Source organism: Aulonocara sp. 'chitande type north' Nkhata Bay, linkage group LG1 (assembly GCF_057382095.1).
Source record: "Aulonocara sp. 'chitande type north' Nkhata Bay isolate Kocher_YH1m ecotype deep benthic linkage group LG1, A_spYH_male_GT1.1, whole genome shotgun sequence".
In the NCBI taxonomy this organism is placed as follows: Eukaryota; Metazoa; Chordata; class Actinopteri; order Cichliformes; family Cichlidae; genus Aulonocara; species Aulonocara sp. 'chitande type north' Nkhata Bay.
In genome coordinates this window covers 1,381,972-1,408,866 of record NC_141344.1, presented here as the reverse complement: position 1 = coordinate 1,408,866, position 26,895 = coordinate 1,381,972, and the positions used below count along the sequence as shown (strand labels likewise).

The following is a 26,895-nucleotide window of genomic DNA, read 5'->3' as shown; positions in this document are numbered from 1 at the left end:
AAGTCACAACATATCAAATGTGTAAACTGAAAAAATGAATAAAAGTTTTAATAAAAAAGACTGAGTGTGAAGACAGCAGTCTCCCAAACATCTGGGAGCTCTCCCGTCCTCGGTGCTCATGCTCCAGATGTTCTGGGCCGCTGAAAGGTGAGGACTGGGCCGGGTGCGTTCACTCAGTTGAGTGGGTAAAGCGAACATGTTTGGGACGCGGCCCGCCTTAGGAGGCTGGAACAGGGCGTTTCCGCGCTGAAGGGGACGCGGCCCGTCTGGTTCCTGTCTCGGTCATATGTCGGGGCTCCTGGTGCTCGCAGCGGCGGTTCCACAGACAGAGTTCAGAGTTCGAGCAGCGCGTTGTCCGGGTCAGCTGAAGCCCCCCAGCAGCGGAGAGGATGCCGGCGGTGTCTAAAGGGGACGGGATGCGCGGACTGGCCGTGTTCATCTCCGACATCAGGAACTGTGAGTTTGTCTCCTTCACCCCGCAGCTAGGCACGGCTAGCCTCTGTACCGCGGGGACCTCAGGGAACCCGCCCGGGTGGGGGACTTCGAGCCCGGGGTCAGTTTCCCGCCCCTGCCGCCCTCGTTCTGGACACATTTACCCCGTTAAAGTGGGATAAACTCCCGCCCAGCGCTCAAGCCTCCCCGGCTAATCATCGCTAGCTGCTAGCTGCTAACGTCACCGTGTCAAAGGGCGTGGGCCGCCGTGGGGAGATAACCAAACCGTCACTTTTTAACTGCGTGAGCTGCTTTATCAGGCCAACATGAGCGGCTCAGTGCCGCCTTAGCAGGTCGTAAAAGTCGGTGTGTAAAGTCTCCGGTCCACCGCCTCAGTTGGCGTTAGCTGGAATTAACGTTAATCGCAAAAAGTAACGCAAAACGGTAATCTGAGTACTCGCGAAAGAGCGAGAGGAGGCGGTGCTGCTCTCCAGGGGGGTTAGAGAAAACCAGCAGCGGGTTAAATAAAAGCTTGAAATGAGAGTGTGTCCGTGTTAGTGGGCAGGTGCACAGGAAAGGTGAGACGGAGGCAGGTAGACAGTTCCCGTGTTTCTGTTTGCTGGTCGTGGGAACGAGTTACAGCTACAGTAACTGAACCAGCTGCTGTGTGACGGTACGGCTCTGCGGTACCTGCACGATGACCAGTCCAGTGGCTTTTGGCCTCTTTCAACATCCTTACACTCTGTGACAACTCTGACCCCTGACCTTGACCCTGAAACACTAAAGTCAGGTGACTTTCACCCACGTGGTGCCTTACAGCCTTTTCCTCTGGTCCCCTGTGAGATTTTGATAGGAAGTATCTTTTATATTGTGTTTGTGTTATTGTTGGGTCCTTACCTACAGTATAAACCCAGAGATGGCTGTTGTTGTGAGGTGGTGTTGTATAAATAAAGCCGCTGTTGTAGGTGACGGTGTTGCAGAACTGCACGTTAGTGTTCTGGGTGAGAAAACAGGCCTCAGAGCTTCCTGTTGCTGCCCCGACACAAACCGTCCTGACTGATTTTATTCTGCAGCGTCCGGCTGCTGCTGCTCTGCTGGTTTTGTTCATGCTGGCGTTTCAGGGTGACTTATTCTGAATCCACCACAGCAGCTTACTGTGATTCACAGTTCAAAATAAGCCTTCTGTATTTGATAGTGCAGTTGATTCAGGCCCTCTGTGTTCGCACAGGCTGTCAGTGAGTGCTCCCACATCCACTCTGCTCCCTTCACCTCTTATTATCCGGTCAATGTGAAATGTTGGCGAACGCTCATCAGGTTATAAATCACGTTCTTCACAACAAAGCACATGAAAAATGTTCCTACTGTCACAATCAGAGACTGTACATCAAGATGGATTTAGCTGAAAGGTAAATCTGACACAGAAGTGTCTTAAACCATCCAGCAGGGGGCGACTCCTGCGGTTGCAGAGAGAAGTCTGATTGGATGGAAGTCTGTGAGAAAAAGAGGCTCCGGCTCAGCTGACCTGAGCTCAGTAAACACTGTGATGATGGTTTATGGTCTCAGCCGCTGGTTTCGGGGCTTACTGAACAAAGCGTGATGTTCGATTTGGAGGTTTTGGTCACAACAGAGCGAGAAAGGAGCAGGAAGCGGGGAGGATTAGCTCTGGGTGATCCTGCTGCGTCATCAGGTCTACGCTTCAAAAACAGGCGGCCTGAGGTTCCTGCTTCTGGAGATAATAAAGTAAAGATATGTCACTGCTTCATCAGGAAGCTCTTATGTTGTAGTGTGCGATTAAACCCGGACGCCACGTTCCTCAGCGGGGGCGGGTCCTTTAAAAAAGGCAGGATGTTGTATTCATGAGTGATCGCAGCTCTGTGCATGCTGAGTAACGCTGATCTGTCTGCAGGTAAAAGTAAAGAGGCCGAGATAAAGAGGATAAACAAGGAGCTGGCAAACATCCGCTCCAAATTTAAAGGTAGGTGATGGAGAAACGAGCTCGCCGAGTCACCTGACCTGCTTCCTGCTTCCTGTCCCGACTGCTTTGTGTTGCCCTGTGAAACCTCACTGACTCTCTGGTTGCTGCTGTTTCTCCTGTTGCCACCTGTTCCTCACTGCCTATAATTAGTCTGCTGCAGAGAGGAGGCGATATGCGGGCAGGGAGTGTCCACATAGCGCCTCCTCTCCGCCCTCTCCACCCGGCATTCAGGCCTTTCCACTGTGTCCACATGTCTCTGCAACTGTGCTCCTTATCCATGAAGTACTGAGGCTGGCGTAAAACAATCTTTCTTCAGTTTTATTTGATGATGACGTTTCCAAACACTGAATAAAAGCCCAGTCATGCAAAAATAAAGATTGTGTGTTTGATGTTGCACTGCTGCAGATCCTGAACCTCCCACTCTCACTGGGTTTGGATTATTTGACTAGATTTGAATCAGACAAAGTCCACCTGCTTTCCCCTCAGAGCCTCAGCTGTTTGGAATAAAATGCTGCTGTTTATCACATAGACATTAAAGAGTGTGTGTGTGTGTGTGTGTGTGTGTGTGTCTGTGTGTGTGTGTGTGTGTGTGTGTGTGCAGGAGACAAGGCGTTGGATGGCTACAGTAAAAAGAAGTATGTCTGCAAGCTGCTCTTCATCTTCCTTCTGGGCCACGACATCGACTTCGGGCACATGGAGGCCGTCAACCTCCTGAGCTCCAACAAGTACACGGAGAAGCAGATCGTGAGTGTCGGAGCCGCTCGGCCGCCATGTTTCAGGGTTATCACGTGCGAGAGCGTCAGGACCGCCCCCTCACGCCGCTCTGTGGTCTCTGCTTCTGGGTTGATAAACACATTTGTTCCAAATGTTTTTATTGCAGTGCCGCTCGTTTCCCTTTCGCGGCGTCCTGGTGGTTTTTTTTAAACCTCTAATGAAGCAGGCAGTAATAACTGTGTAATAACAACTTTACCAACAGTGTTCTGGATGAGAGTGACGTGAATCGGCTCAAATCATTTCAGCTCCGAGAGACTAGATTTTATTTCCAGCTTTCCACCTGTCCCGTCTCTAAAAGCCCACACTCGCTGTGGTCGTATCTCTGGGTCAGACAGAGCTAGCTGCCTTTGACTTGAGCTCTCCGAGCGTCTCTGAGGGTCTGTGCTGAGATTCAGAGCTGTTGGCGGGCATCCTTCCTGCTGAGCGCTGGAGGCGGAGCTGCAGGCGCCATAGGCTATAAACTCACTGTGTAGGACCTCACCAGACTCCACTTAAAGTGTGACAGAAGAATGTTAATTTTGCTGCAAACGTAAATTGTTATCTCTGCGACCCTGACGTGGGGTAGCTGTCGTTAATCAGCTTCTGATCAGTTTTATTTCATTGATCAGTTTTTTGTTTCCTTAAAGGAAACGAGTGAGCGTGTGGAGGCGGATCATTGTCACAGCACGGCGTCCTCCAAAGCCTCAACGACTGTTCAGTTACACGAGTAATCCAGTAAAAATACTTTAAGCACGAGACTAACACGAGTTTGATAAATGATGATGATCGTCAGGGCAGCCGATTCGAGAGTCGCTGGGATCAGCTGATGTTTTGGTAACAGAGGCCACGCCTCCAGCTGCTCCGTGTGGGTGGTGCTGACGCTCCGGCTCTGCTGTGTGTGTTTGTGGATTTCCAGAGTCAGAGAGAGAAAGAATATCCCGTCACGTGACCTTTGCCGTGTCTCCTCCTTTCAGGGTTACCTCTTCATCTCAGTGCTGGTCAACTCCAACAGCGACCTGATCCGCCTCATCAACAACGGCATCAAAAACGACCTCGCCAGCCGCAACCCCACCTTCATGAACCTGGCCCTGCACTGCATCGCCAACGTGGGCAGCAGAGAGATGGCGGAGGCGTTCGCCTCGGAGATTCCCAGAGTCTTAGTGGCCGGGTTCGTTCTTAAACACGTTTTAGCTCAGAGCGGCTCAAAGTCCTTTAATATCAGTTTGTTTGTGTTGGTCATGAACCTGGTTCAGGGTCAGCTGTGGGCGCTCGTGAGAAATACGACGTCAATTATGTAGATTGTTGCAGCAGCGGTTTGTAAGGCACCAAATCCAACCTGACATTATCTGAGATTGACTGCTGTGGCCTGAAGCGCAGCGCCGTCACTCATTACACATTAATAAAGCCGACCTCATTACACAGTGACGATCCACAGGCCAGTGTGTGGGTAACAGGCCGTGAAACAGATGAGCAGGCGGATGAATAACCACACACGAACATCTCCATCCTTCCAGTCATTACAGACAGCTGTCTCCTCACTCACAGCTGGAGTCAGCACTCGACCTCCATCCAGTAAAACGAGCGGCTGTTACGGGCCGTCGGCACTTTGGTAAACGTTTCCGGAAACAACCCTTAAAAGCGACGTTATAGATGAGGATTCGTGTTCAGACTGAAACGCACATGTTGATGTTCTGTTTGGGCCTCAGCCCACAGTCGACACTTAATCGGGGAACTAGTTCTTGGAGGAGGGATACTCTGACAGGGAAGTGGGGCCAGTGTGATGCAACAGAAATCAGTTACAAATCAAAGAACAGCAAAAAAATTGCAAACCTCCTTCTGGGCCAGACTGGAAGCGACGGATCAGATTTTTACTGGGAACAAGCTCGCGAGTGAACGATAAGAAAACGGCGATCGTGGTGCATCAGCTTAATGAAATAACACAGAGCTGGTGTGAACAGTCTGAGCAGACTGTAGGTCTAAGCCTGTGTAATCTGATGTAGTCTGATTACCAATGGGTAATGTGGGCGTGTCCTCGGCTGCTCGCTGCTGGTGTTCTTCCTGTTTGGTGAACTCGTGTCGCCGTTGCTTCTCTCAGGGACACGATGGACAGCGTGAAGCAGAGCGCAGCTCTGTGTCTGTTACGGCTCAACAGGACGTCGCCCGACCTCGTGCCCATGGGCGAATGGACCACACGGGTCGTCCATCTGCTGAACGATCAGCACCTGGTGAGACTCCGCCTCCTCGTGGCGAGCTAAATACTTATATTTATCGTGAGAACGAGCTGATCGATGTGATGCCGTAGTTTAAACCCCGCCCTGAAACGCTGACTCTGCCTTCCTTTATTTCAGGGCGTGGTGACGGCAGCCACCAGCCTCATCACCACTCTGGCCCAGAAGAATCCGGATGACTTTAAGACCTCCGTGTCACTGGCGGTGGCCCGGCTCAGCAGGGTGGGTGTCCGTGTGACCCTCCGCGTCGCTCGGCTCAATCATAAACCAGCGGGGACGTTAATCTCCTTCCTGTTTGTTTAGATCGTGACGTCGGCGTCCATCGACCTGCAGGACTACACGTACTACTTTGTGGCTGCCCCGTGGCTGTCCGTCAAACTGCTGCGCCTGCTGCAGTGCTACCCTCCTCCAGGTACGGCACACACGCGTTAGTCCACCACGAATAAGTAAAGGTCTGAGAGGCGTAACCGTGGCGACGGGGCTTGAAGCGTCTGGTTTTCTTTGCAGAGGACGCCGCTCTGAGAAGTCGTCTCACCGAGTGTTTAGAGACCATCCTCAATAAAGCCCAGGAACCTCCGAAGTCCAAGAAGGTCCAACACTCCAACGCCAAGAACGCCGTTCTGTTTGAAGCCATCGCCCTCATCATCCACCATGACAGGCAGGTCATACACGCTTTGTTTATCCCCAAGTGTGGGGGAGAAAACAAAACATCCGTCAGTTTGCTTTTGCATGTGGGCGGGGCCAGTGCCTAGCACAGCTGTCATTGGGTGAGAGGCGGGAACACCTGGGCTGGCCGCCAGTCTGTCGCAGGGAGGGCGCAGAGACAGACCCATCACCTGTGATCGAGACGAAATGTAACAGGAATCAGGTTTGTGTGTAAAATGCAAGGCATTGCCATGGAAACCAGAACAAAGAGCTCAGTAAGTACAAATTTAACTCAAACACAAAGTCAGTAAGTAATAAATTAAAAGTACTAATTTAAGTTAAATGTTAAAAAACAGAAAATATGAGCTCAGTAAGTTACACTGAAATATTTAACATTTTAAAATGTTCAAATTTAAATGTACAAAGTAAAAATATGCAAAAAGCTCAACGTGATGAAATCAGATTAAAAACAAACAAACATGAGATGATGTCAGAGGGCTGAGCGAGCAGCTGCTGTGCAGATGTGCTGCAGTGTAGAGAGGGGTTCCTGGGCCCGGCCCACGTTCCTGACACGCGTAGCTCCGGTCGTCCTCGGACGTCATCGTGTTCGGGTGTCGTATCTGAGCCTCACGCTTGTCCCCCGTTGTCTCCCAGCGAGCCCACCCTGTTGGTACGAGCCTGTAACCAGCTGGGCCAGTTCCTCCAGCACAGAGAAACCAACCTCCGTTACCTGGCGTTGGAGAGCATGTGCACGCTGGCCAGCTCCGAATTTTCCCACGAGGCCGTGAAGACGCACATGGAGACTGTGATCAACGCTCTGAAGGTGAGTCTCGCTCAGCTGGACGTCAGTCGTCCGTTCCTCCTCAACTTGGACAAAACTCAAAGGTTTGGTTCGGTTCAATCTTTGAACACTAAAAACTAGTCTTGCCAATAAGTCTGACCTTTACTTTGAAATTCACACTTGCTTCCTGGTGTCTGTCCCGTGCAGACGGAGAGAGATGTGAGTGTTCGCCAGCGCGCCGTGGATCTGCTCTACGCCATGTGCGACCGCAGCAATGCCAAGCAGATCGTAGCAGAGATGCTTAGCTACCTGGAGACCGCCGACTACTCCATCAGAGAGGAGATAGTGGGTCGTGATGTCAGCACGTTTCGCCGTTCGCTTTAAGTGGCGTGAGCGCTCGTCTTCAGCCTCTGGCTTCTCTTCCTCAGGTGCTCAAAGTGGCCATCCTGGCGGAGAAGTACGCCGTGGACTACACCTGGTACGTGGACACCATCCTGAACCTGATCCGCATCGCTGGGGACTACGTCAGCGAGGAGGTCTGGTACCGCGTCATCCAGATCGTCATAAACCGAGACGACGTCCAAGGTTACGCCGCCAAGACCGTGTTTGAGGTGAGCCTCGCTGCTGTCCCTGAACGCTACAGAGCTCACCGCTGTTTAAGACTTGTGCGGTGAATCTTTGTCGAGCTGGCGCCGCTGCCAGCTTCATGCTCACGCGCGGTGTATTTGACATGTGGTCGCACAGGGATCCGACGGCACCGACCCGGCCAATCACAGTAGCTGCAGGCTGCACTGCTGTGACGTGTAGTTATATTTGCAGGGAGCAGCGTGTCGGGGTACGGCGCAGATTTAACTCGCACTTCTTTTCCCAGCAGACACGTTCAGAGTGGCTTCAGTCTGTGATCATGTGATCAGGTTTTATTCTGTCCGGACGTTTGGGTTTCTTTAAAGGCTCCAAACGGCTGTGTGACACACAAGTTTAACTGGCTCGATCATTGAACACTGAGGTCCTCACGGAGGAAACGAGTGGGCTTAAAGCTCTTTGATTGGTCGGTTGGATGAAGGAATCCTTCATGAACGCAGCTGTGATCCTGAATGTGTCTCCGGCCCGTGTGACTGGTTCGTTTGTGTCTTCTACCGTCTCATGAAGTCACTTCCTCTCTGACCTGCAGGCGCTGCAAGCCCCCGCCTGCCACGAGAACCTGGTGAAGGTGGGCGGGTACATCCTGGGGGAGTTCGGTAACCTGATTGCTGGTGACTCGCGCTCCAGGTACAAACCACACCCACAGCTGATCATCACAGTCCAGGGGATGTTTGTCTGGTCTCGTTGTTATTTGAGATTTTTATTAGAAAGAATAATAAATAGTTTCTGAGCTCTTCTCTCATTCTGGACGATTTTGTGACAGAATAGGAAAAATGTGCCGGCAGACTTTAGGAAACGTGTCATTTGTCAGTAAAGCTGACGCGTCGCTGCTGAAGCTGACGGGACCGCTCGCAGGTTTCACCGCGACTCTGTCTCCTCTTCCTCAGCCCTCTGGTCCAGTTCAATCTCCTTCACTCCAAGTTCCACCTGTGCTCTGTGCCGACTCGGGCGCTGCTGCTGTCGGCGTATATCAAGTTCATCAACTTGTTTCCAGAAGTGAAAGCCACCATCCAGGACGTCCTGCGCTCCGACAGCCAGCTGCGCAACGCAGACGTGGAGCTTCAGCAGCGAGCCGTCGAGTACCTGAGGCTCAGCTGCATCGCCAGCACCGACATCCTGGTGCGTTAACCCCCCAGCTATAAGACCCGCCGACGTGGCGACATCTGTCGTGAACTAGCACTGATGCTAACTGACTTCCTGTTTCTCTGCACAGGCCACCGTCCTGGAGGAAATGCCGCCGTTCCCGGAGAGGGAGTCCTCCATTCTGGCCAAGCTGAAGAAGAAGAAAGGACCCGGAAAACTGCCAGACATGGACGATAGTCGCCGCAGCGTCAACGGCAGCACGGAGCACAGCGAGAACACCGACACCACGAACAAGGTAACCACAGAAGCAGAGCTGTGATTGGCTGCTGTGAAATCTGCCCATACCTGTTTAAAAGCCTGCAGCAGGTCGCTATTGCAGTCTGCGTGCGCAGGCTGCCTTTAGCAGCTCGTCCTTCATCTTCAAACTCTGTCCGTCTTCTTCTTCACTGTTGGATGACCTTCTCCCTCCTGACAGGCCCCGCCCCTCCTCCTCTGATAGGAACATGGTGCTGTCAGCCTGACTTGGTAAACAGTAGCTGCACTGATGAGCGCGCTGCTCGATCAGCTGTGAATCGATTCATTGGTGAAAGCAGAGATTCAATCCTGGCAGGAGGGTGTAGTACACACCTCCACCTGTTCTCACTTTGTTTGCTGGTATCTGTCTTCCAGAGCTCCACCCACTCTTTTACGGATGTCCTGAATCTAAACCCCGCCCCCTCATCAGGAGCCAATCTGCTCATCGACGTGTTTTCCGAGAGCTCCGCCCCCGCTGCAGCCACAGACGTATCGGAGGAGAACTTCCCCAGGTGGGGTTCAGCTGCAGTGACCTGCACTGATGTTTCTGTGAGTCTGTCTCGTCTCAGCGATGCTGCAGCGCGTTCAGGTTTGCAGCGTTGGTTCATGCACAGCTGTCTGAAGGCTGACCACTGCTGCAGCTTTGCAAACAGCCATGAACTTTGACCTTTCTCACGCTAACTGAGGCCTGTAGAGACCGAGACTGAGCTCTTGGGTTTACCGTGTGACCTCAGGGTGACCGTGTGTCGATGGAGGTGCTCACGCCGCTCTCACAGCGCTGCAGAGTCGTCCACGAGGATGCCCGTGTAACGTGACATAAAAGTGTCGTGTTGTGAGTGTTGTGTGAAGCAGGCAGGTTGCACGTGACCTCGGCTGTGTGTGTGAAGCTGTGTCACGCCTGCTGTTTGCACACCTTGAACCAGACGGTGTGAAACTCTCAACATACAAACTGCCGCAGGTTTCTTTGCAGTGCCGTGCATCCCGCTGCTGCAGAGAGCGGGATGCACGGCCTGACAGGAGGTTAGCCTCTGACATCACCGAATGCCGCGTTTACCTCTGTACGCCGTCGTTCCTCGTTGTTAGCGATGCGAGTCATTCCAGTGGCCGCTCTGAGATCTGCACAAGATGAAGTGAATGAACAGATCGCTAAACCTGTGGGCGTGGCCGAGCTTTACCGCCGTGCTCGGCCTCACGATGATGTCTCTTCTTCACACAGACGTTTCCTTTGTGTAACTGTCGTCACGTTTTCCTTCTTCCAGGTTTGTTTGTAAGAACAACGGCGTGATCTACGAGAACCAGCTGTTACAGATCGGGCTGAAGTCTGAGTACCGGCAGAACCTCGGTGAGCAGCCGCTCGTTAAATCGAGGTTTAAAAAGCACAACCTCCTCCTGCCAGACTCAGGCTAAAATCTCGTTATCTTTGTTTTTTCTGTGAAGCTTTGTTATTATTGCTGCCTGACTTTGACGGTCACCCTCGCAGGTCGCATGTATGTGTTCTACGGAAACAAGACGTCCACCCAGTTCCTCAGCTTCTCCTCCTCAGTGAGCAGCAGCGACGCACTCAAGTCTCATATCCTTTCATGACAAACCTCGTAATTCTGCTTCAGCACAGCGAACCAGAGCACGAGGAGCTCCCACTTCAGCTCTGCACGACTCAGAAAACCACTTGGGGGGCCGAGGCGGCCCTGGAGAGGGTTGGGAAACTTTAACATCATGACCCAGGTGGCGAGTACAGCCGAGCAGAGGCGACGAGACCCTCTTTAAATATTTATATTCTGTTTTCTACAGAAATGCATCCGATTCTTTAGCATCTCTGTGTCTGTGGGCGTGGTGTCCTGTGACGACCGCGCCCCCCTGAAACAAGTTCAGAAAAACAAACGTCGGCCTCCAAAGTGCAGGAAAACCCAATCAGAGCAGATTTAAAATGCTGTGACATCAGAATATCTCCAGAGCGATCAAAGACGTCCCGGTGGGTGAAACTGACTGTGAGATACCCGCTGAACTTCCTGTTCCATCAGAGCTGTGGAAGCTGATGCATGTTTACTACCAGTCCTCTGTTTGTACTGTGTGTCTGTGCACTCACATCATCACGGCCGAGAGTAACAGGGAGCAGGTTTATAATTACAATAGCATGAAGCTGACCTCTGAGTGGAGCAGACTGAAACACCAGAGCAGACGAGTTGGACGTCATGCGCTCGCACGTTAAATCTTTGGTGCTAGTGTTTGTGTCGGGGGCCTGAACCGTAACGTCCTGCGTTTAAAAAGAATAAAATCCAGCTGAAAGTTTGAGTTTGATCACAGACGTGTGCACTCAGTAGTAGCACACAGTAGTAACACTCAGTAGTCGGAGAATAACCCCGTGAGTATCAGGAAGGCTCACTCAGAGGAGTTTGTGTCTCTGATGATGTGGAGCTCTGTGACCTTCAGTAGAGTCCTTAACGGTCGCGTCCACAGCTGAACGTCCACTCGAAGGCGGTCGACCCCGTGATAGAGGGCGGAGCTCAGATGCAGCAGATCCTGAACATTGAGTGTGTGTCAGACTTCAGCGATGCGCCGGTGCTCAACATCCAGTTCAGGTGTGTGTGTGTGTGTGTGTGTGTGTGTGTGTGTGTGTGTGCGCGCGCGCACAGGTATTAACATCTTCATGGGGACCAAAACTTGGTAGTTTACTATCCTCGTGGGGACCAAAATCCGGGTCCCAGGAGTTTGAAGGCATTTTTGAGAGTCAAAATGTGGTTTTAGTGTCAGGGTCACAGTTAGGTTCTGCTTAGGTTCAGGGTCAGGCATTCATTTTTGATGGGTAGGGTGGGGGCTAGGGAAAGCATTATGTCAATGAGATGTCCCCGCAAGGATATAAATACATACGTGTGTGTTTGTGTGCTCACTTCTGACTGCGTGTGTGTGCTCACGTTCAGGTATGGTGGGGCCCTGCAGAACATCGCTGTGAAGCTCCCCGTGATGCTCAACAAGTTCTTCCAGCCCACAGAGATGATGTCGCAGGACTTCTTCCAGCGCTGGAAGCAGCTCGGAGCGTAAGCGCAGCTTTCACTGATCAATACGCCGATCGATGGTCGATCGCTGCTGTGACTGAAAACACTTCAGCCTCTGAATTCGAGCGCTGACACCAAACATTTGTTCTGTTTTACGTCTGATCGATCTGAGAGAGCTCGAGTGTGTTTCTGTGAGGAGCTTTCAGGATTGGATAACGGGTCGGGGTTCAAATGGGTCACGTAGTAATCGAGGACTCGTTTCCTTCTGTTTGTCCGCAGTCCTCAGCAGGAGGTCCAGAAAATCTTCAAAGCCAAACACCCGATGGACACCGAGGTCGCCAAGGCCAAGGTAAAAAGACACAAATCACTTTGGCTGTAAACAAGTTTTTGTTCAGTTTTATTTCCGCAGCTAGAATCACAGCAGCCGCCCCCTCAGGCTGCTGCATGTCGTCAGGTGCAGTAAGATAACGAGCTGTTTGTGCTCAGGTGTCTAAAGTCTACTGACACCTAGTGGTCAGATGTTACACGCTGGAGTTTTGATGAGGATAAACTCCTCCTCTGACCCTCGGTTCAGGTGTGAGCCACCTGAGTCGTGCAGAAGAGCCACAGAGTTACACAGTAATATAGCTGTATTATAGCAGTAATCAGATTACAGCATACGCTCTTCAGCCTGTGGAGATAAGACGAACGTGATCAGGAATTTGCTGCACAAACATCGAAGTTGAGGTCGGCACACAGGTAGCAGAGTGAGGCTGCGGCGTGGCGACCGCGAGACTCGCGGGCGTGCAGAGACGCTGACCGAAGCGTCCACGTTTATTCCCACGGTGTGAATATGAAAATGTATTTTTCTCCAGATTTTAGGTTTCGGTGTCGCTCTGCTGGACGGCGTCGATCCCAATCCTGCGAACTTTGTCGGAGCGGGAGTCGTTCACACGAAGACCACTCAGGTGGGCTGCCTGCTCAGACTGGAGCCCAACATGCAGGCTCAGGTAAACACACACACACACACACACACACACACACACACACACACACACACACACACTCTCACCTGTGTGTAACTCTGAGTGCTTCCTGTGCAGATGTACCGCCTCACGCTCCGGACCAGCAGGGACTCGGTGTCTCAGAGACTCTGCGAGCTGCTCTCAGAGCAGTTTTAGACTCGCCGCCTCTCACACCTCAGCTCCTGTACAGTGTAAAGTCTTTTTTATTTTTCTTGCTTTACATCTGAATGAATCCAAATGTATTTTTGCACACAGCTTTACTAATCACACTGCTTTAATCGTCCCTCACTGTGAGCGCCTCGCTGCAGGTCCTGACTCTGCCGCCTTTCCCTTTAGAGAACAATCCCACCAATCGCACGCCTTCAAACCAGAATCGCTCGATCAGAGGTCGGCGTCGTTTACCTCGGGAGGAAAAGCCGCAGCTTTTCTGTCTTTGGTGTAACAACGACTTCAGATGCTTGGGGCGGTTCTGCTTTTGCACATAAATTTTACACGATAATTCAGCAAAGACAAAAAGTCCTCGTAGAACACTAGCTAGGATCTTCTTATTGTGCTGGAGGTCATGAGGTCATGGGAGCGCGTCTGTTCTTCTTGTGCACCTCTGAACCGGTTGGCTCGCTTTCAGACACCAAACGGGAATGCTGCTCCTCCAGCCACGGATCCAAGCTTCCCGTTTGGAGCGGGACTTCCAGGGAGCCATCTAGGAATCTGCAGCAGGTGCAGAGGTGAACAAGGAGACGGCTTTGTAGGTTTGAAGGGGACGTGGCCCAAAAGTCACGAGTTAAAGGTGGCCTTTGACCTCGCCTCGTTCTTACCTCCAGATGGTCGAGTCTGTGAACGTTTGTTACTGAGAACATAAAGGCCTTACAAAGAGCCTCAATCACTGCCTCACACACTACGTTTGCCTTAAAGCACCGCTGCACTCTTCACATTTCTGTCGCTGTTTGCTGAATCTCCTGCGTTTGTGTGACGTGTCCTCATCCTGATCTGCGACGGCACACGTGACTAGTACAGAGCGAGCGTTCACGCGTGGGCTTCAGCCTCACAGACGTCGATGTGACAGAAAAAAAACGCTGTTTCCGGTGTTTACGCCTCACGCGGCGCCGTCACCGTTTCGGCTTCAGGTTCACGAAAAAGTCTCCATCGTTTTAAAGGAGACCGTCAGACGCCTCACCTGCAGTGCCTTCAAGGTGAACTCTGTTCAGCCTCTTTTACACCTGTGCCCTCATCGGCTGCTGACCCCGCAGCTCGCCCCTGCTGTCAGCACACAGTGAGCCAGGTACTCTGATTACTGAAGCTCAGCTTTGTCTCTGCTGACGCATCAGCCTTTGTGCTAAACATTAGAGATGTTGGAGGAACGTCCTGTACGTGGCAGGAAGCAGCTTGTTGAGCCAGCAGGTGAAGCCTGGCCTCTCCCGGCTGCAGTTTGGCACACGTGAGTTTGAGCTTTCAGGAGGCGATGAAACGATGTCTGAGCGTTGGTCGGCCCAGCAGGAAGCTCTCAGCGTTCTTCCTCGTTACTGCCCATAGAGAAGTGTTCAATGCCACGGGCTCAGTCGTCACGGCTTCACCTCAGAGCGAGGAAACTTTAAGGTCTGACCTCACGCTGTGGCTTCCAGCTCTCGCCGTCGTAGCTGGACGTCCTCTCAGTTTCTGTCCTGAAGCTAATCTGTAGACGAAGTTTTGCGACCCGTTGAAGCTCCGTGTAGCGGCTCAGGCCGAAGCAGCCGCTCGTCGCGTTTCCTGAACTTTACGTCTTTAAAATCCGTCGTCGCTCCTGACGGACGCTCGCGCTCAGTCACGTGTGCCTCGCTGAAGGATCGCACGCCATCGAAGCAGAAGAAACGGCTGCTGATGTCACTGTGATGTCATTTCAACATCCAAATGTGTTTTTACAAATAAACATATTTTACAAACTAATAACCTGAAATCTGCTGTTTTTATTCAAAAAGGAAAAAAAGCCTCCTGGTAACTCGATCTCGCTTCACTTTGAATAAAAATAATAAAATGTTTTCAAACCTTCAAAAGTGTTTTTAGAAATGAAGCTGAAACTTCGCAGCACTCATATAATTGCCTCAGATTAGTACATGAATATCTGATTTCTTTTTTCTTACCATGAAAAGGAATTTTCTGTCTTAAATTCTACACTAATAAAAACGTCACATAACAGACGAATAGTGAATGATGTGTAGAGTTTCTCAATAATGTGAAAATAAAGCATGTTTTAAACATTTTTGTTAGTTTTTCTTAAACCACAACATGGATTTACACAATGATTTATATGAAACCAGCCGTGCAATACATGGTTTATGGCTTCAAACAGTAACTTCTGTTGACAGCAAATACATTTTTCTCCACGACAGGATCGTCATCCTCCTTTGAGTTAAACATAATGCTGTTAGGTTATACACTTACAGCACAGTTTTCATAAGGTGCCTGCATACCAACAATATTAGATTTAGTCTGGATGACAGAGACAAATCACAACAGTTGTCTCAAGGTGCTTATACTGTAAGGTCGACCCTGCAATAATACATACAGAGAAAACCCAACAATCATATGACCCCCTATGAGCAAGCACTTTGGCGACAGTGGGAAGGAAAAACTCCCTTTTAACAGGAAGAAACCTCCAGCAGAACCAGGCTCAGGGAGGGGCGGGGCCATCTGCTGCGATTGGTTGGGGTGAGAGAAGGAAGACAGGATAAAGACATGCTGTGGAAGAGAGACAGAGGTTAATAGCAGATATGATTCAATGCAGAGAGGTCTGTTAATACATAGTGAGTGAAGAAGAAACACCCAGTGCATCATGGGAATCCCCCGGCAGCCTACACCTAAAGGAGGATTCGGGGTCACCTGATCCAGCCCTAACTATACTTTAACGTCTTCCAGTGTTTCTTCAGTGTTGACCGGTCCCATACAGAGTGAAGAAGCCTTTTTCTCCTGAAAGTCTCCAACATGAGTCTGGAATGTCTCGGATTCCAGACTCTCTGGACTCTGGCTGTTTGTGAGATTTTAAACGAGCCTTTGTTTCTTGTATGTTTTCCAGAATATCCCGTCTCCACGCCTCCAACTGATCGATGGTGGGGGTTTTCTTACGGAGTGTGAGATTGGATAGTGGTGTTGAAGGCATATGTTTAGATCAAATCAAGTGTCTTAACTGTAATTTAAAAAAAAATATCTTTTTAGTGTTGTTATAAGTTTGACAACGTTGATTAAATGTTAGAAAGCTGCCATTTAGATAAAGACCTATCCTCCTCACGCTCCTCTCAAACCATATTTTAAAGCCACCACCCGATCTTCCTGCTGACGTCCAAACTGTATTTGTCCATACTGGGGAGACCAAGAGATACAGGGGTGGTGGGCTTTATACCACCTGTCACTAGTGGGGTTTTTGTTTGTTTTAAACATTTTGGACATTAACATTTTAACATTGATCGGTGATATGGGCATAGTTATCCATTGCTCAGGTGTTTCTTTGACTTACTTCAATAAACGGTCATAGTTTGTCAGTTGATTTAACATCAGTGGTTGGATAATTAAGTCCTATGTTGAACTGATAAAAAGGGTTTTTATAACTAGATTTAATCTTTCCACCTTATGTAAGACTGCTTTCTTAAAAGTAGAATGGGAGGCAGAGCCTTCAGTTTTCAGGCCCCTCTTCTGTGGAACCAGCTTCCAGTTTGGATTCAGGAGACAGACACTATCTCTACTTTCAAGATTAGGCTTCAAACTTTCCTTTTTGCTAAAGCATATAGTTAGGGCTGGACCAGGTGACCCTGAATCCTCCCTTAGTTATGCTGCAATAGACGTAGGCTGCCGGGGATTCCCATGATGCACTGGGTGTTTCTTCTTCACTCACTATGTATTAACAGACCTCTCTGCACTGAATCATATCTGTTATTAACCTCTGTCTCTCTTCCACAGCGTGTCTTTATCCTGTCTTCCTTCTCTCACCCCAACCAATCACAGCAGATGGCCCCGCCCCTCCCTGAGCCTGGTTCTGCCGGAGGTTTCTTCCTGTTAAAAGGGAGTTTTTCCTTCCCACTGTCGCCAAAATGCTTTCATGGGCTCATATGATTGTTGGGGGTTTTCAGTATAAAGCACCTTGAGGAGACTGCTGCTGTGATTTGGTGCTGTATAAATAAAAAAAATTTTCATCATCATTGTGTGAAATTGCAAATGACTGATAAATGTGTTTTGGTCAAATTGAGACATTCTGATCTGTGTGGTGTACCTTAAAACTACTGTAAGTTTCTAGGGGGTCTATTATTAGGTTTCCTGAAGAATTATCCTAATTGCTGTCTCAGACTGTGATGTCTGAGTTCTCCGTGCCCATTGCCAGCCTTTTCTCCTTGATTGTAATAAGATGTTTTGAGCCAGAGCGAGCTTTTTCTCCGCTTTGTCAGTGGGTAACTTGTTATATTTTGCTGTCAAAAGAAGTAAGTTGATTTGAGTAGTTGTAGTCTTTATTTTTAATAAGCTGAAGTTCCAAGAGTTTAATCTGTTTTCCTGAAATTTCCATTTCATTTTTTCTCTTTAAATGTTGGAGCTTGTAAAGCTGATTAATTCTCCTCTCCTCCCAGCTTATGTTGGTACTAGTTTGGCCAGTATTTGATCCAAAATCGATGCTGTTCTGGTTTTAACGTATGTAATAAATTCAGCGTTTTGTTCCGTCTATATAAATGGTCTGATTCTTATAGAGTGCTTTTCTGCTCTCCTGGAGTACTCAAAGCGCTCTATACAACATGCCTCATTCATGCATTCACAAGTGCAAACTCATCTACAGTCACAGTCCGATGAGCGCATCAGAGGGCAGCTTGGGGTCAGTATCTTGCCCAAGGATATCTGACATGCAGACCGGGGAAGCCAAGGATCGAACCACCAGCCTTCTAATCAGTAGATGATCTGCTCTTCCACCTGAGCCACAGCCACCCACCCGTAAATGCTAACAGACAGGACCATGGTCACTTATAACTATACAGCTGTGCCAGCAGTTTTTCATTTGTGATAACAGCTCTCTTGACACAGGGAAGTAATCTATGGGGGAGCAAGTTTTTAATGTACTATAGTGACACGAGTATTCCACTTTTCCAGGATTCGGTTCATGCCACACCTCGACCAGGCAGTTTGCTCCATTGCTTTTGCTAATTCGCCACTGCTGCTCTCCAGACGTTCTTCAGGTTCTTCTGTCTGCAGGCGGCGGCGCTCTACTTTCTGCTCGATCTCTCAAACTGGTGTGTTGTGACACAGGTGGTCATCTCACCCATTTTACCAATGCTGTCAATGCTGGACTTAAACTGCGAGCCAAGCGTCCTCAACTCTCTTAACGCTACCTTCAGTTCCACCATCCTGTTAGTAGCACCTTCATGTTGTTGTTCCTCTGAAGGAATTTTGGGGGGTTTGCGAGCTTTGACATAGCTCGGCTTACTTTGGTGTGGTTAGTTGAAAGTTTCAAGGTCATGCTGAGCCTCCAAGCTGTGCCCGTGTCGTCCCACGCTAAGTATCCCTGACAGGATTTGTTTCCCATGCGTTGCGAGCATGCACTGGGCTTTCCAAATCAGGGACAAATGGCATCCATCATTCTTGATTTTCAGTTAACAAACACTTCTTATAGTGACTAACTACTCCTGAAGTTTTGGAGCTCTTTGGAGCTGCAGTCCCCAACCCCCAGGCCATGGACCGGGCCACGAAAGCTGAACTTGGTTGGCTATGGTTTTTATCGTTTTTATCATTAACTTGGTTCCCTGGGTCTTTTCACGTGTGTTATGAATAAATCTTTTTTGGTACCGGTACTGGTTTTATTTTGTTGTATTTATCCGCGACACCTTAAAGGCCGGTCTGTGAAAATACTGTCGGATTTAAACCGGTCCGTAATGCAAAAAAGGTTGGGCACCGCTGGTTTAGACAGTTTCAGTGGGATCCAAATAATTATCAGCCAAACTGTCCTGTTTTTGTTTTTTAATTTATCCCGTCCGATAACAGGTGAGAACAATAAATGTATAATTTTCTGTTGTAACCCACAGACTGAACCACAGTGTAACGACACTCATCTTTCACCTTTTCACTAAAGTCAAACGTCACTTCCACCTCTAGTTGGTTGTAATGGAGGCGGAGTCAGCTGGGTCCACTCTCCCTGCCCAGCGCGTGCTAGATCCCGTCGGGGATAGCCACCGTGGTACGACACCCCCGCATGTAGAGAAACTTTTAACATGAAATTTTGAGTCACAAAGACAGAAAAGAAAATGTTATTTCCATGTAACTGTCATGCTGCGTTAAACAAATGTGACAAGTTTTATCACGAATACAAAAATATGAAATAAATAAATTTGCAGATGGTACTCGAATTATAACTCCCAAAGTCATTTTGTTCAGTATGTGCGTGACTTTGATTTCAACCTACTCTACCTACAGTTTCAAGTAGATCTTAAACTGAACCGGCAGCTTGTATCACTTCATCGGGTCTTTCAGCATCATCGTGGGCTCCACGTGTACATCCATAATGTACACGTGCAGCGCTGCACCTTCAATCATTATAATGCGAACATTTGTGGAAACACAAAAAGGCTCATCAGTTTGTTTTATTTGAAAAAGATGAAGAAAGATTTTCTCTCCTCTGTGTGCTTCAGGGTTCAACATGAAACCTCTTTATTCACAGAGACCTGACTGTCATGAAAAGTCTGCAGGCAGCCAGAACTCACGGCACACCTGTTCTCAGGTTAAAGTTTTCACCCTGCGCTTTAACTCATCAATGATTGCTTTCTTGAGAGGAATGTCTTTCATCACATAATCAATGAGGCCCTCTACAGTTTCCCATTTCAGATGAACTAAAATAGCCATGACTGATTTAAGGAGCTCGTCCAATTGAGCAGGAGGCATCTCCCGCAGGATCTGAGGCAGAGGCTTGAAATCGTCACTGGTCTTCCAGCTGTAGATGCCTCCGATGGCTGCACCTGGAAGACAAGAGGGTGGATGGAGAGTCACATATGTTGCTTTAGGAGCTGTTTCTCTTCATTCCTCACCATGGAAATGGCCGCTGTGTCGATTCGTGTTATATTTTTGACGGATTATTTGAATCAAGTTTCCAGTTAGAAATATTTCTGCCTGTCTTGAAGAGGATGTTGTAATAGTAATTTTACAATGTATGTTGAAGAGATATTACTGCCCTCTGTTGGTGTGTCTGTGCATTACAAGCAATAAAAGGTGTTCGTTAAAAACATCAGAGGAGACTGAGAGTAAATTATATCTGATGGGACTGAGGTTCAAGTTCATCGCATGACTGCTAAAATGCTTCGGTCCCCTCAACTCCACAAAGCTTCAAAGAATTTTCACTTCATTGCAACTTATGTGTTGGTTTGGTTCAACAGTTCCCAGCAGAGAGCAGAGCGATGGAGACTCAAAGTTTACCGCTCACAGTTTGCTGATCTGCACTTAAATGGACAAAAAGTTCACGTACAGCAGTTTATATTTTTGAAGTTGAGAAGTTAAAGCTCTGTGTGAGGGATCGTTTCCTCCCAATTCCACATACCTATAGATTTTTTGAACATGGCAGTCTATCAGTCCAATAACCCAATAAAATAAAAAATCTGATTGATTTTGTCCAAGTTCTCACTGTGTCCTCGATTCTTTCGTTTCATTTGGCCCGATCATCAGCTGCTTTAATGTCTGCTTCACAAATGGATAATTGATGTACTCACCCACAGCAAACCCCGGAGGTCCACCAACCAGCCCACCAACAACCGCACATCCTCCGGTCTTAATTCCTCCTTTCACCGAGTTCTTCATGGTGACCTTGAGATCTGGCTCAGACCATAATTTGTCGAGCAGTTGTTGGAGATCTTTTTTTATTTTGTCGTTCATCTTACTGATGAAGTATTTGGGTAAAATTCTGTCAGTTTCTGCCTGGATGTAACTGTGATGTAATTTTACTGTCAGAACAAATTCAGTTTTATTCATAAAGCAGCAAATCACATCAGGCCTGTAAGGTCCAAGCAGCAGACGTTCAGTCTAATATTTAATCAGAAGAAAAATATTCAGATTTATTTGTAATCATTGATAATATTTTTGACTGTTGATTCATGTCGCAAACTTTTAAAAAGCACTCCTGACTCGTCCACAGCAGTGAAAGTTAAAATAAGCTAATATAGACGACATGGATCAGCTGGTGCGATCAACAATGACTGATCAAGTTTAAGTGACAAGTAGCAGAAAGACAGAAAAGCTGTAATGATCTATGTTTCTTACCTTTGCTGTCCTGAGAGGAATGAAGCACGAGCACAAACACACACCTTTATAGCAGGTGTGTGTTTGTGTGTGAGGTGTCAGTGTGTGAGTTTCAGTTTCATTATTTCCATCATACAACTATAAATACTGCAATACTTTCATCAGTGACTGCAAAATGTCTGAAATGATTTGAAGCTTTGTAGTTTGAGCTCAGGAGCTCTGTTGGCCTTTTGGCTGCCCCTCCCTCAGCCTCCACTCCAGGTGCTGCTCATGAGCATCGTCTGATTGTTGGGTTCCTCTCCAGCGTTGCAGGGTCTTTACAGCCTTACAGTTTAAAGCTGCTGGAGGCGACTGCAGTTGTGAATTGGTGCCGTGCAGTAAAAGTGAAATGAATTTAAAGTTACAGATAAGCACAGATGTGTGCTCAGCTGGATTTCAGCTTCACACCAGGGTCTAAATTCACACTCTTCTGTCGCGCTGACACAAAAACACCTTTTATTCTTCACTTTTTGCTGAATGTTACTGGAGCGGTTTGTCTCGTCTCAGTTTGACAGAAGGATCCAGCACCATCACTCCGCCCTGACATCACTGATGTCGGCTGTTGTCTCTGTGAATGCTGGAAGAACACACTGGGAATTTTTCACTCGCAGACGTCTGCTTTTGTTTGTGGGCTCATTCCAGAGACCAGGTTCAGGTAAATATCTGAGGGTTTTCATCCTGAGATGAAACTCCAGGTTTCTGTTCAGGAACAAGAGCTAAACTCATCAGCGTCTGAAGAGTAAAGCCAAAACTGAAGGTCCTTAAACCTGCACTCTTTTTAACGGTCAGCAGGGGGCGGTGGATAGCACGGCACGTGGTTAAAATAAGAGGCTGGAGGCACAGAGAGCCAGTGCTGATGAACACAAATAAATGATGCAGCTCAGCGGGGGAGATGGATTCAACAGCAGCCTCTGATGGTAACTCTTACAGACTGCTGCGCACAGCCCGGCTTCTTTCACTACAAATGTTGGATGAACACGATCAGAGCCGACTGAAGACTCTGATTGGCTCTTCTGGAACAGAAACAGAAAGAATCTGATAAACCTGCTTTCTGGAGCAGCGCCTGGCATTTACCGGAAACCTGAAGCTCACTCGCCTTCATATTAAACAAGCAAACAAAAACTTTAAGCTCTGACTTGGTGACCAGCATTTTGTTTAGTTCATTCATTCACTGACTAACAGATGAGTTGGTATCATAATCGTTTTTGAGACAATAAGAAATGAAAGTACCCTGATCGAGTCACATCTGTGCCGTGTGCTTCTGAACTGTAGGTGTTTACGGCGTCTCGGTGCTTCCAACAGACGCTCCAAACATCCAAACCTGTGTGATCACGTTACCCACTCTGTGAGGTGTAAGGACCCTGCCAGTGTTCATTAGTGTCTTAATATAAACCCATTTACCATATTAGCACATCGGTTTCATTTCTTCAGGACGTTACTGGACTGGTTTATCTCGTGTTACTCGTACAAACCAAACCGGACCCTTAACACCGGAACAACTGTCACATGTTAGGAATTTTCACTTTCAATGTGAAACGATATTTCACGCCAGCCGACACCTTCGGTTGGATACTTCTTTAGCTTTATACGCACGTCTTTCAGGACTGGGTGTTTTTCTTTCTTTCTTTTTTTTTGTAAGCCCCACAAGATGGAAAAAGCCTCGTATCAGTTTGTGTATTTTCTGTCAAAATTGGTGCACGGTGTACACATGTTGAGAGATTTGTAACTGGCATTATACCTCTACCAAGCATAGCCCAGATCAATTGCTTCAAACCTGAAAACATATGTTCAATACATCATTTTGGGATAAACTGTGAAGTATGATGCGTCTCTAAGGCATTTTTCTCTGTAAAGCTGATAAACAAGAAGCCCTGATGCGTTTCTCATGATTTCTTTTTTTTTTTTTTTTTTTCGCCTGTCCCATTTGGTTCTTTAGCCGTCAGAATTGTTGTCTGAAGACCAACAAGGAGACCCAATGGATTTACTTTGCCAAATGGACCATCACGGCCTTGCCGTATTGGTCCATTTGATCGACCTTTGTTGTTATTATTTATTTTATTTTATTTTCAGTTTTACAGACGGGACAGACATGACTGAGGGACAGGAAAGGGAGAAAGAAAGATGAAGGAAAACAAAAACAGAAGGGAAGAGGGACAGTGAGAAAGGGCACTTAAAAAGAGAAAGAAGAGAAAAAAAATCTCCTGGATCACCTGTTGAGAGAAAAAGAAGAGAAAACAAGCAAAAACAACAAAGCAACATACTAAACACAACACCATCACGTTAATCTAGCCAAGTGTAAACAGCAGTAAATACTAAATATTGAATGTTGTTTTGTAGCACGCAGGACCGACAGCGCACAATGTGCTTTGAGGTAGCAGCCAATAAAGGTGTAGTTTATGTCTATGAACAGTGAACACCTGTGTGGATCAGCGCGCTTGTATTCAAAAGGTTTCCACATGTAATGATCTGCTAGAGGATGTAGAGAGCCATAGCCCCGTCCCCCAGGGCATGAAGAAGGCATGGAGGAGATCCAGGCTGCAGGCATCCAGAGGCCCCAGAGTGCGAGAGCCCAAGGAGGACCACCGGAGGAGCATCCGTGCCACCCTCCTGGGAAGAGCTGAGGAGAGCTGCCTGCCGGCTCTGCAGGCAGCCAGCTGTGCCAGAGTGAACCGAGCCACAGGCCCAGAGGCTGGAGGCCCGAGGGCCCCCTTTGCCCCGGAAGAGGCCTGACCGAGCAACAGGCACCAGGCCCCGCCAAGTAGTCACTGGGAGTGAGCTGGTACATACCTGAGCGCCCAGCCCCGGACACCAAGAACCACCAACGCAACCCCTGAGGGCATCAGTTACCAGCAGGGAGTGTGGTGAGGGGAGATAGGCCTTGGAGGGCCTGTGCCTGGTTTTAATGATGTCACAGTGTAGATTCCAGGTGCAACACCTGAGATCCTGAACCCTGAAGTGCAGGACCAGAAATGCTCCCGTAGTATTACGCTGTCATTTTAATGTTGGCTCAGCTACACCTTTAAAAGACTTCCTGTTAATGTTTGTGTCCTGATAACTTGTGTGACATGACCAGAAGTTCTAATATCGAGCTCCATGTACGAACAGTATTTCCTGCTCTCAGCACTTTTTTGTTAACTCTTTGTTGTCTAAGGAGCTTGGAAAGAAAAGCGTCTGGACACCTTAAGTTGCTTGAAGACGTTTCACCTCTCATCCAAGAAGCTTCTTCAGTTCTAAGGTCAAATGGTGGAGAGTCCCAGATTTAAACCTAGTGGGAGATACCCCCCACAGAGGGACAAAAGGACCCCCTGATGATCCTCTAATCGCCTGAGCCAAGGTATGAAACTGGGTGTGGGTCACAATCAGCCAGGGTTCGAGTGAGTTCATTGTGAAACCTGGCTCCACCTTATCATGCGAATTCCTGAGGTCAGATGGCCCAGGATGTGAGTGGGCGTTAAGGCGTCTGGGGAGGGATCTCAAAACTGGATTATAGATGGCAGACAGTTGGTGTCGTAAACCACCACCTCTGTTCAAAGATGGTCGCTCACAGTGCACATAAAAGGTTTCCTTCACTCCTCTTTCAAACCATCTGTCCTCTCTGTCCAAAATGTGAACATTGGCATCCTCAAAAGAGTGACCTTTGACCTTAAGATGCAGATGGACTGCTGTGGAGGTGGCTCTTCTGTGTTGTGCCATGCGCTTGTGAAGTGGCTGTTTGGTCTCTCCAATGTAGAGGTCTGGTCATTCCTCGCTGCACTGTACAGCAAACACCACATTGTTAAGTCTGTGTGTTGGAGTTTTGTCTTTCGGGTGTTTGTGTCTGAGCGTGTTGCTGGGTCTGAAATGCACCGGGATGTCATTGATCCTGATTGGGACCCACACCCAGTTTCACACCTTGGCTCAGGCGATTAGAGGATCATCAGGGGGCCTTTGTCGCTCTGTGGGGGGAAACTCCCACTAGGTTTATATCTGGGACTCTCCACCATTTGACCTTAGAACTGAAGAAGCTTCTCGGATGAGAGGTGAAACATCTTCAAGCAACTTAAAGAAGTCCAGACGCTTTTCTTTGCAAGCGCCTTTGACTACGATGACCTGGATGACTGAGAACCTTCACAGACTTAACTCTTTGTTCTGGATGTTGTCACAGAGAGGTGAAGGTGTTTTTTTGTGAGGAGCAGCCAATCATGAGTACTTTTTCTTAACCCCCTTGTTGTGTGCACCCCCACTGTTAAAGTGAATTGTTAAATGTTGTCATTTTTATGCTTACCATCTCTACATTGTTTCAACTCTGTGATCAAAGGAATTCCTTTGTCCCCCTCCCCAGCCTCTCGAGGTTCTGGGGAGGCTGTAGTGTTTTATCACAAGCACATCTATAAGACACAGGAGGAGGCAAAGTCTCTGTTCATGCTTCTCATCAGGGCCAGCTCGTCCATCTTATTCCGGAGTGAGCGTACGTTGGAAAGGAAGATCCCAGGAAGAGCAGTTTGCAGTCCGCGTCTTCTCAGACGCACGAGTGCGCCGGCTCACTTTCCTGATCAAAGTCTGTAGTAAATTTGCTGCAAATGCGACAAATATTGGAAGTAAATCCACAGTGTTTTCTGGCATTTTCAACTCCTCACTGCAGGCATGTCATGTGCCTGCCTGCTTCAAGTCCTCTACCATAATCCCTGTCCCCAAGAAACCTAGGATTACTGGACTAAATGACTACAGACCCGTGGCTCTGACATCTGTGGTCATGAAGTCTTTTGAGCGCCTGGTTCTCTCCTATCTCAAGACCCTCACGGCCCCCCTCCTGGACCCCCTGCAGTTTGCATATAGAGCCAACAGGTCTGTAGACGACGCCATCAGCATGGCCCTACACTTCATCCTGCAGCATCTGGACTCCCCAGGAACCTGCGCCAGGATCCTGTTTGTGGACTTCAGCTCTGCCTTCAACACCATCCTTCCAGACCATCTCCGAGACAAGCTTTCCCAGATGAATGTGCCTGATCCCATCTGCCGGTGGATCACTGACTTCCTGACGGACAGGAAGCAGCACGTGAGGCTGGGAAAGAATGTCTCGGACTCCCGGACCATCAGCTCCCCTCAGGGCTGTGTTCTTTCTCCTCTGCTCTTCTCCCTGTACACCAACTGCTGCACCTCCACCCACCAGTCTGTCAAGCTAATCAAGTTTGCAGATGACACCACCGTTATTGGACTCATCTCGGACGGGGACGAGTCTGCCTACAGGAGGGAGCTTGAACGTCTGGTGTCCTGGTGCAGCCACAACAACCTGGTGCTGAATGCCCAGAAGACAGTGGAGATTATTGTGGACTTCAGGAAGCACACAGCTCCACTCCCCCCCATCATCCTGACTGACACCCCCATCACCTCTGTGGACTCATTCCGCTTCCTGGGTACCACCATCACCCAGGACCTGAAGTGGGAGCCCACCATCACCTCCGTCATTAAGAAAGCCCAGCAGAGGATGTACTTCCTGAGGCAGCTGAAGAAATTCAACCTGCCAACACGGACGATGATGCAATTCTACACTGCAATCATCGAGTCCATCCTCACCTCCTCCATCACCGTGTGGTACGCTGGAGCCACTATCAGGGACAAACAGAGACTGCAGCGTGTTGTGCGCTCTGCTGAGAAGGTGATTGGCTGCAGACTCCCATCTTTGCAGGACCTGTACACCTCCAGGACATTGCGGCGTGCAGCTCGGATCTCAGCTGACCCTTCTCACCCTGGACACAGTCTGTTTGACCTGCTCCCCTCAGGCAGGAGGCTCCGGTCCATTCGCACCAGAACCTCTCGCCATAAGAACAGT

General features: G+C 48.7%; 2 protein-coding genes across 2 annotated transcripts; one reads left to right on the top strand and one right to left on the bottom strand.

Annotated features, from left to right (window-relative positions):
- The first annotated feature begins 229 nt into the window (after nt 1-229).
- LOC147338434 (AP-2 complex subunit alpha-2) lies at nt 230-14,750 on the top strand. Its single transcript, XM_086285804.1, has 22 exons — nt 230-456; nt 2,339-2,407; nt 3,009-3,151; nt 4,135-4,328; nt 5,256-5,385; nt 5,509-5,610; nt 5,692-5,800; nt 5,896-6,046; nt 6,688-6,856; nt 7,022-7,159; nt 7,243-7,425; nt 7,986-8,083; nt 8,344-8,575; nt 8,670-8,834; nt 9,209-9,345; nt 10,093-10,175; nt 10,314-10,404; nt 11,287-11,409; nt 11,749-11,865; nt 12,103-12,172; nt 12,678-12,812; nt 12,906-14,750. The coding sequence occupies exons 1-22, from the start codon at nt 390-392 to the stop codon at nt 12,981-12,983; spliced, it is 2,784 nt and encodes a 927-aa protein (XP_086141930.1). The 5' UTR covers nt 230-389; the 3' UTR covers nt 12,984-14,750.
- A 4,788-nt stretch (nt 14,751-19,538) lies between these two features.
- Nucleotides 19,539-20,684, bottom strand: LOC147338433 (protein C19orf12-like). The gene is made up of 2 exons (XM_086298014.1): nt 20,522-20,684; nt 19,539-19,777 (listed from the first exon to the last, which is right to left on the bottom strand). The coding sequence occupies exons 1-2, from the start codon at nt 20,682-20,684 to the stop codon at nt 19,539-19,541; spliced, it is 402 nt and encodes a 133-aa protein (XP_086154140.1).
- Nucleotides 20,685-26,895: the final 6,211 nt, after the last annotated feature.